At 42.3% G+C, this 10,342-nt stretch overlaps 1 protein-coding gene across 1 annotated transcript in view; it reads right to left on the minus strand.

Annotated features, from left to right (window-relative positions):
• Positions 1-10,342, minus strand: part of LOC103397098 (BDNF/NT-3 growth factors receptor-like) — a 174,403-nt gene that overhangs the window by 65,473 nt on the left and 98,588 nt on the right. Inside the window, 1 exon segment of the mRNA XM_025052777.1 lies at positions 8,872-9,060. Within this exon segment, the coding sequence (XP_024908545.1) occupies positions 8,872-9,060 (189 nt within the window).

A 10,342-nucleotide genomic window follows, 5' to 3' on the forward strand; every position in this document is an offset into this window, starting at 1 on the left:
GGATGCAATGGTGTAAAGCACGCCGCCACTGGCCTCTAGAGCAGTGGAGACGCGTTCTCTGGAGTGATGAATCACGCTTTTCCATCTGGCAATCTGATGGACGAGTCTGGGTTTGGAGGTTGCCAGGAGAACGGTACATTTCAGACTGCATTGTGCCGACTGTGAAATTTGGTGGAGGAGGAATTATGGTGTGGGGTTGTTTTTCAGGAGCTGGGCTTGGCCCCTTAGTTCCAGTGAAAGGAACTTTGAATGCTTCAGGATACCAAAACATTTTGGACAATTCCATGCTCCCAACCTTGTGGGAACAGTTTGGAGCGGGCCCCTTCCTCTTCCAACATGACTGTGCACCAGTGCACAAAGCAAGGTCCATAAAGACATGGATGACAGAGTCTGGTGTGGATGAACTTGACTGGCCTGCACAGAGTCCTGACCTGAACCCGATAGAACACCTTTGGGATGAATTAGACTGGAGACTGAGAGCCAGGCCTTCTCCGCCAACATCAGTGTGTGACCTCACCAATGCGCTTTTGGAAGAATGGTCAAAAATTCCTATAAACACTCTCCTCAACCTTGTGGACAGTCTTCCCAGAAGAGTTGAAGCTGTAATAGCTGCAAAAGGTGGACCGACATCATATTGAACTCTGGGTTAGGAATGGGATGGCACTTCAGTTCATAGTATGAGTCAAGGCAGGTGAGCGAATACTTTTGGTCATATAGTGTATAAACACACGTCTTGGCAGTGCAGAGTCCTTCAACAAAAAGTGTCTCCACTTGAAATAAAAGGAAGTCTCATGAATAAATGTGGAGTATTGATAATGAACACAGTCTTAGAACAAAGGGAGTCTCCGCATGGAGCATTAAGTCTCTTTGATGAACATGATCTAAGCTTAGAGATCCCGTGGCTGACGTCGCAACTTTCGCATGTTACGGAATCCCACGGGAGTGACATCACCAGCGGATTCCCTCTGGACTTCGGAGCAGCAGAACCAAAACAGGTGCGGAAAGGAAGAGCAGAAAACTGCAGAAACTCTCCTCAACACGACAGGACAACTCTCGTCCACAGAGCAGGTGAGAACAGCATGGATCATCACGACAGGAAAGACTTGGACAGCAGGAAATCTCCACAACTGGAAACTGAACGAGGACGTGCACCCCTCGCGAACAGACAAGACAATCTGGCAGCGAGGAGTGTGTGGCTGCAGCTTAAATATGCTGCTCGCTCATCAGCGACAGCCGGTGAGTGCAGGTGGACCTAATCTCATGATTGCACCGCTGCAGCATGCATGACAGTATTTCTTTTACAGCTGGAGGATTTGGTTTTGGCAGAGAGGATGTCATTCCATCTTTTAATTTGAAGTCAATTTTACGTTTATACATTTATTTCTCATTTGAACTAATTTTGCATTCATCTAATCATCTAATTTTCCATTTACAAATCAATTCATTTTGTGATGCTACTCCATGCTGTCGATGAATCCCGTTTCCCATATGTTTGCCTTTATGACGTTCCTACTTCTTTTTTCTATCTCATCAGAGCCTCAATCAGCATCCCTAATTAAGATCTACACCAGAAATGATTCCCCATTTACCAAACGTGTTCTCCTATTCTCTGATATTTTTTCTCATTTAGCATCCAGTTTTCGTGCTTATTGTTTTGGCCCATTTTGCACCACTTAGCATCCCTCCATCTAGACTTCTGTTATCCGACTCTCACTTTCTGTATTCATCATCTCTCCGGTCCATCGTTTGTTTCTCCTCATTGCTGTTCCCTCAGCTTCCAAACGTACCACATTTTAATCAACATTCTACAAACATTAACATCCAACCACATGTTATTCCCTCACTCTGTTGCTGTGCCTTTTTTTCCATCACTTGTTAAGGACGTTAGCATCAATAGTCATTATTTCCACCAACCACCTCCTCTACTGTCTTTTTCCACGTCCTTTTTCCTACATCCTCCGATCTCATGGCTCCGTAGGGAGAAACCTCTCAAAACTTAGTAGCCACAAAATTTTAAAAAGATTAACACCTAGGGAAATAATTATTTTTCTTAACCATCAGCATTTCCTTCTTTCATTGTCTTCAAGCTTTTCATGACCGTAGACCCTGCCTTAAAACACATTGAACAGCTGGGATGTTGTTTAACCTTTTATCAGGCACTTTGGCCCAGAGGCAATGTCTCTGTCATTGGTGTGAAACCCCAGGGTTCACCTCCTGGGCAAGTTTGAATCCTGGTTAGGGTGGTTGGTACCTTCCAGTGGACTCACCACCCGCAGGAAGGTTTAGGGGGGTTGGTACGGTGCAATGTGATTTGGGTGGAGACTGCTGCCCCCGCGACCCGGTAATGGATAAGCGAATGAAAATGGATGGATGGATGGATGGCATAAGTCAAGGGCACAAATCTGTTCCTGCACACATCCACCACAAATGTCCACGCAACTCATTTCCCTTCACTTTTGACACCACTTATTACTGATGAGCCCCAATCCTGATGAACTCCCAGATGGTTGTTTGCTGCAAGTATGTTTAATTTTTATGTGAATGAAGAGTGTTTGTTTTTCTAATCATGAGTACAGCGCTTGTGAATAACATTTTCCAGAACAATGTTGAATCCCATGGCATACATACAACAAAATATAAACCACAAAAGATCATCTAACATACAAATGTGAGGGAAAAAAGCAATAAAAAGTTGTAAAAAAGAAAGAGAGAGGAAGCTGTTTATGTCCCTTTATATTCTAGATAGAGATAGGCAAACATTTTGGCTCAAAGGTTCAAAACTTGACTGATGGGTGGGATGTAAAATGCTGGGCAAAATAATCTACTATATTTTCCAGACTATGAGTCGCACTTTTTTTCATCCTTTGGCTGGGTTTGTGACTTGCTACTCAGGTGCGACTTGTATATTAAAATATATAATTTCACATGTTTGTTATTTTCACATTGACAGCCACTAGAGGGCACTGGTGCGACTTATACTCTGGAGTGACCTATATGCTTTTTTTCCTCATTATGCATTTTTTGGCTGGTGCGACTCATACTCCTGAGTGACTTATAGTCGAATAGAAAATACAGTAAATAAAATGTACAAGATTAAACTGAATCTTTCAAAGAAAATTTAACACATTTAATGTCTGCATCAACTGAAAATACAGTTGATTTGTTGTAATGCATGAAACATAAAGTTTATCTACGAGACATTGAACATGTGTAGACAAAAATAAGGTGGCCGGAAACCTGTTCTTTCTGAGGCTGTTTTGAAGGTGTGGCTGGAGAGCAGTGTGTTCACCAATCAGAGGGTTGTGCCCTTTTTAGTTCCTATCTGAACCCCACATTGTCCCAGAAAGCTGTGGCAGCAGTGTGTGATGGACAAGGGCATGTAGAAGTAGCTCAGTAAACACTGACTCCTTTTCAGCTTGTCCACCTGAGACATAGTCTGATGGTAAACAGGGAAAACTGTGACCGTTGATATTGTCCTGTTCTAAAATTATCTAATTTTTATTCTCCAGAGATGTTAAAAAAAGGTTTCAAGTCAGATTCTTCTCAGCACAAAACATTGTAAATGGTCCAATCAGAGTAATGGAAACCACCTGTTCATGAGGAGGTGCATTCTTGTGAGGTTTGGTCATTAGCAATGGTCAATGCCTCCAATGTCTTCATATGAGCATGTCTGTTCTTCATCATTTATGGGGAAACCATGTTCCCAACAATGTGGTGCAAGAGTAAAATGATTTTTCTCAACAAAAAGTTGTTAATATCAATGATGAAAATACATTTAATATATTTGAATTTGTAGGTCTTTTTAAATGTGTTTTTTCCTCTCAATTCAAAAGTTATATTAATACCTTGTAAAGATGATAAACCTGTACATTAGTCATAAAACATTATGAGCATATTTGATTTTATATACATTTCCTGTTTTTCTAAAAAGAAGTAAAAACATTCTTTGTTGCCTGATACCAATTAGTCTGTGATATTTTCATGCATACTCCGTTATACTATTATATGTACAACTAATAATACTAATCCTACTAAGTAAGTTGAGTGCTCGCGTGCATGTGTTTGTCTTTTGTGGAACTGTGTAAATATTTGGCATATATTTGAATTTAAACATTTCCCTAAATACCTTCTAATAATAACACATTTTTATTGCTGCTCTTCTCCTGCACCAACCTTCTCTGAATTTCTTGATGAACACTATTTTCACTGGTTTATACATACATTAGGGGGCCATTCTGTCATCCCAACATGCTACAGTACTTAGTGAAAATAATAAAATTAGTTTTTGGATATGGACAAATTATAAGGTGTTTAGATGCTGTCAATAACAACATTCTCAAGGGACATTTCTAAAACAAATCATGGATCACCTTAAAATTAATTTCAAAAGTCAAACTTTTTTTTTTATCTCTGCTGATAGCACTTTGTTGGCAGTTCTTCCTTTACAGCCAAAAGCGTCGTGATTATTTACATAAATGAACAAAGCTCAATTCCCCTTGTAGAGTAACTGCGGCCGCATCTGTGCTAGAAGCAGTTCTGTGCCATCTATAGGAACAATAATATACCTACTGCTAATAACCTGCACCCAGTAGTGCAGGCCAAAGGCTGGTTATGGCTGCTGTTTAAAAAGACTTCAGTTTCTGGCATATGTCCTCGCAGCACTTTGCCAAAACTGTTTCCATCAAAACCGATTACACAGATTTGAATCCAAACAATCTGTCACGTACTTTGGCCATTTATGCTGCTCAGTCAGAAAAGCATGCAGTATAATAGTTGTAATAGCTGTAATATATTAAAGACACACACAGGTACAAACACAGCAGGCTAGTATTGACATTAATCGATTCTTCCCAGCGCTATTGTTCTTGTCTTTGGGAAGTAAATCCCAGATTATTTTTTTGTTATATCACAAGCCTGATCAGGTCAAATCTCAGTCCTCCATTATCAACCTTGCCCTCAACAAAAAAGCCAGGTGGTACACACACAGACACACGTGTGCTTCCATAATTTAGAGTGGAAGACAAGGCCAAACCCTGGAGAAGCTTTTATTACTTAATGCCAATAATCATAGTGTCATGTTGAGGGACCAAGTCAATATCTGTGTGTGCTCTCTGCCTTGATGAAGCCAGCCACTAGGGTACACGAAGCCGTGTTTATAGTGCCAGTCCCAAGCCCGGATAAATGGTGAGGGTTGCGTCAGGAAGGGCATCCGGCGTAAAACGTTTAGCTAAATCAAATATGCAGATCAATAAAACGATTTCCAGACCGGATCGGTCGAGGCCCGGGTTAACAACGACCGCCAACAGTGCCGTTGACCAACAGGGCACTGATGGAAATTGGACTACTGTTGGTCAGAGACAGAGAAGAAGAGGAGGGCGTTTGGTTAGGAGAAAAAGAGAAAAGATGAAGAATAGAAGTGTTAGTCTGAAGTTTGGAACTTTGAATGTAGGTACAATGACAGGGAAAAGTAGAGAAATAGCTGATGTGATGGAGAGAAGAAGAGTAGATATTTTGTGTGTGCAGGAGACCAGGTGGAAGGGCAGTAAGGCTAGAAACATTGGAGGAGGCTACAAACTGTTTTATCATGGTTCAGATGGGAAGAGAAATGGAGTAGGGGTGATCCTAAAGGAAGAATATGTAAGAAATGTGGTAGAGGTGAAAAGAGAGTCAGACAGGTTGATGTGTGTGAAGGTAGAAGTAGAAGGAGAGATGATTAATGTTGTTAGTGGTTATGCCCCACAGGTGGGCTGTGAGTTGGAAGAAAAGGAGAAGTTCTGGAAGGAGCTAGATTGGATGGTAGAGAGTATCCCCAGGAGAGAGAGAGTGGTGATTGGAGCAGACCTAAATGGTCATGTAGGGGAAGGGAACAGAGGAGATGAGGAAGTGATAGGCAGGTTTGGTGTTAGGGAGAGAAACGTAGAAGGACAGGCAGTGGTAGATTTTGCAAAGAGAATGGAAATGGCTGTGGTAAACACATATTTCCAAAAGAAAGAGGAACATAGGGTGACTTACAAGAGTGGAGGCAGGTCCACACAGATAGATTATATTCTATGTAGAAGATGTAATCTGAGGGAGATTAGAGACTGTAAGGTGGTGGCAGGTGAGAGTGTAGCCAAACAACATCGGATGGTAGTGTGTAAAATGACGATGGAGGTGACAAAAAGGAAGAGAGTGAAGACAGAGCAGAAGATCAAGTGGTGGAAACTAAGGAAAGAGACATGTTGTGAAGACTTCAGGAAGGAAGTAAGGGCAGTTCTGGGTAGTGTTGAGATATTCCCAGATGATTGGGAGACTACAGCTGCAGTGATGAGGGAGACAGGTAGGAAGGTGCTAGGTATGTCCTCTGGGCAGAGAAAGGAGGACAAAGAGACCTGGTGGTGGAATGAGGAGATCCAGGAGAGTGTGCAGAGAAAGAGATTAGCGAAGAAGAGATGGGACAGTGACAGAACAGAAGAGAACAGACTGGAGTACAAAGAGAGGACAAGGGAGGTGAAGAGGGAAGTGGCCAAGGCCAAACAAAAGGCATATGAGGAGTTGTATGAGAGTTTGGAAACAAAGGAAGGAGAAAAGGAGTTGTATAGATTGGCGAGACAGAGAAATCAAGCTGGGAAGGATGTGCAGCAGGTGAGGTTGATTAAGGACAGAGAGGGGAATGTGATCACAAGTGAGGAAAGTGTGCTGAGAAGATGGAAGGAATACTTTGAGGAGTTGTTAAATGAGGAAAATGAAAGGGAAAGTAGAAACGAGGAGCCAGAGACTAGTAGGAAGAAGGTAGATCAGGTTAGAAAGGATGAAGTTAGAAAAGCCCTGAAGAGGATGAAGAGTGGAAAGTCAGTTGGTCCTGATGACATACCAGTGGAAGTATGGAAGTGTTTAGGAGAAGTGGCAGTAAATTTCCTGACTGGTTTGTTTAACAGAATTTTAGAGACTGGCAAGATGCCTGATGAGTGGAGAAAAAGTGTTCTGGTGCCAATTCATAAGAAGGGTGATGCACAGAGTTGTAACAACTACAGAGGGATAAAGTTGATGAGCCATACAATGAAGATTTGGGAACGAGTAGTTGAAGCTAGGTTGAGGCAGGAAGTGGAGATTTGTGAACAACAGTATGGTTTCATGCCTAGGAAGAGTACCACAGATGCAATATTTGCCTTGAGGATGTTGATGGAGAAGTACAGGGAAGGTCAGAAGGAGCTGCATTGTGTATTTGTAGATCTAGAAAAGGCATATGACAAAGTGCCAAGGGAGGAATTGTGGTTTTGTATGAGGAAGTCAGGAGTGGCAGAGAAGTATGTTAGTTTGGTGCAGGACATGTATGAGAATAGTACAACAGTAGTGAGGTGCGCTGTTGGGAGGACAGAAGACTTCAAAGTGGAGGTGGGACTACATCAAGGATCGGCCCTGAGCCCCTTCTTGTTTGCTGTGGTGATGGACAGATTGACAGATGAGGTCAGACAGGAGTCCCCATGGACTATGATGTTTGCAGATGACATTGTGATCTGTAGTGAGAGTAGGCAGCAGCTAGAAGAGAACCTAGAGAGGTGGAGGTTTGCACTAGAAAGAAGAGGAATGAAGGTCAGTCGCAGCAAGACAGAGTACATGTGTGTAAACGAAAGGCAGAACAGTGAAATAGTGAGGCTACAAGGAGCAGAGGTGGTGAAGGTGCAGGAGTTTAGGTACTTAGGATCAACTGTTCAGAGCAGCGGAGACTGTGGAAGAGAGGTGAAGAATAGAGTACAGGCAGGATGGAACAGCTGGAGAAAAGTGTCAGGAGTGATCGGTGGCAGAAGAGTGTCAGCTAAGGTGAAGGGAAAGGTTTACAGGACAGTGGTGAGACCAGCCATGATGTATGGTTTAGAGACAGTAGCAATAGGCAGAAGACAGGAGGAGGAGCTGGAGGTGGCAGAGTTAAAGATGCTAAGATTCTCTTTAGGAGTGACAAGAATGGACAGGGTCAGGAATGAGGTCATTAGAGGGACAACACAGACAGGAAGGTTTGGAGAAAAAGCTAGAGAAGCCAGATTGAGATGGTTTGGACATGTGCAGAGGAGGGACAGTGGATACATTGGTAGAAGAATGTTAGAGATGGAGCTACCAGGTAGGAGAAAGAGAGGAAGGCCAAAGAGGAGATATATGGATGCAGTGAGGGAGGACATGCAGGTAGTTGGAGTCAGAGTAGAAGATACAGAGAACAGGGAGAGATGGAAATCAATGATTTGCTGTGGCAACCCCTGAAAAAGGGACAAAGCCGAAAGAAAAAGAAGAAGCTCTCTGCCTTGATGCTCTCTCTCTTTCTTTCTCTCTCTCTCTCCCTTGCTCAGTCTATATCCCTTGTGTTTTCATACTTTTCAACTTGTCTTTGTTTCCCGCTCCTCCTCACTGTCTCTGTGTCTCCTCTTGTCTTTGCACTTTTTTTATTTTTTTTTAATTTGTGAATGTTTGAAGATTGAAGATGCCGGATAAATGGCAGCTGTTCAGCCTCACACAAACACCACACCTTTCTTCCGCTACCTGTGGTGCTTTCCTTCCTGTCACTGTGGTGAATGCATCACAAGTATAAGTCATATATGAAAGTTCCACATTTATGAATGGATTCCTGCCAAGCTCATGCTATGGCGCAAACACACACACACACACAGAGACTGAGACTCACACACACACATGTGTGCATATACATGCGCATAAGAATGGTGACACACTCATGTAATGTATTTAGAATTCTGAATTTGCAGCTTCAAGGTCATCGCCATGGCAGCTAGGAAATATGTTACTACGGAAACCCCTGTTGAGGCTCAGAATTGATTCACATTTTGGTGTTTTTTCTTCTTCTCCATCCTTGTCTATTTGTGAAAATAGTGATGGAGTTTCACTCACAGGTGTCGGTTTTGAGCAAACTGTTTGTGCTCCTGAAGTACTGAGGGTTTTCGATCACCGGGATATTAGTCATGCCAATGATGACCGCGTCAGGGCCCATCTCTGAGGATGATGGAGTGTTGCTGCCATTGGAGACGTGGTGGAGAGGAGAGGCAGAGTCATCATCATTGCTGATTACCGATGACGGTCCTGTGAGTGAGAGAGTGGGAGAAGAAATAGGGGAGTTCAGTATGTTTACCAGCATCTCTAAAGTCACTGAGAATGATCAGAGAATACAAGAGCCAGCGAGCCAGTTCAGCTCACGTAGGATTGATAGTGTAAGGACGCTGGAGAATTAATTACGTTGTTAAGTTGTTATTAGCATAGATTGAATAGATGAGATCATAAAGCAGGGAAGTAAGAAGTTGGTATCACATTTAACCTTTCAGAGATAAAGAACACATTTACAACGGTGCAGTACAGTACTGCAAAGTACTCATTCCTGGTAGACTACATAAATGATGTATTAAATCTATGAAGTAATAAAATTCTTTGTTTCTTAAAATGTGTAAACAAAATACAATATTATTTAAAATTGTTCAGTGAAACAAATCCATTAATCAAAATTAATGGGGTTGAATTATTTGTAATAGTCCTTGAAATTATTGGAATTTTTCAGCTATTTTTAAAATCCACCCACTTTTGCCAATCCTAAATGGAAAATGTTTAACTATGCTGCTATTTAACAAAATTACAGTGTTTTCCCATGGTTGTCTGTTTGATGACAAAGATTTTCTAGCTAGCTTCTGCGCATTGTGATGGTCACAACTGGCCCATCCTGTTTAAGCCATATGTGGACTAGAATGATACCAATTAAATGCTCCCTCTCCATGGCCAGATACAGAAAACCAGAGGGCAAAATTATTGTCAAATGCCTGATGAACTGGCCAAAGTATTAGTTTTTTAGCACACTTAGGGCTTATATTTCCTAAGTTATGTTAGATTTCAGTGGTTTTCACATTTGGTTGGGTCTGCAGCAGGAAGCTGATAAGACACCAAAAGGCCTCCCCGAGCACACACAGTCACATAGCCCCACACATTCAAAGAGAATTTCCCCAAACTCTCTTCACACCAACTTTCTAAAACACCTCTCTTCTCCCTGGGAACAATAGGACATCTCCCAATCTACCTTCTCACAGGGAACCCGAGAGCCACCCATTCCTTTTGATCTACATGACCACCTGTGGTTGACTGGACTTTATGGCTCTGTCCACTTCCCTTGTGATAACCCCCCACTCAGCAACAAAAGGTTCTTCCAACACTGCTGAATCATGGAACAGCAGTGCCACATAGTGGTGACTGCAGGCATCACATGATACAAGAACAATAATATGATTGGCCACAAGAGGCCTAGCCTCTCTCTTCCATTGGCCTACAAGATTTAAACACACACCCGGGAAGTCGAAAACCACTCCCCCCACACAGGTATATA

The sequence above is a fragment of the Cynoglossus semilaevis genome, chromosome W, assembly GCF_000523025.1.
Source record: "Cynoglossus semilaevis isolate Cse_v1.0 chromosome W, Cse_v1.0, whole genome shotgun sequence".
NCBI classification, from domain to species: Eukaryota; Metazoa; Chordata; class Actinopteri; order Pleuronectiformes; family Cynoglossidae; genus Cynoglossus; species Cynoglossus semilaevis.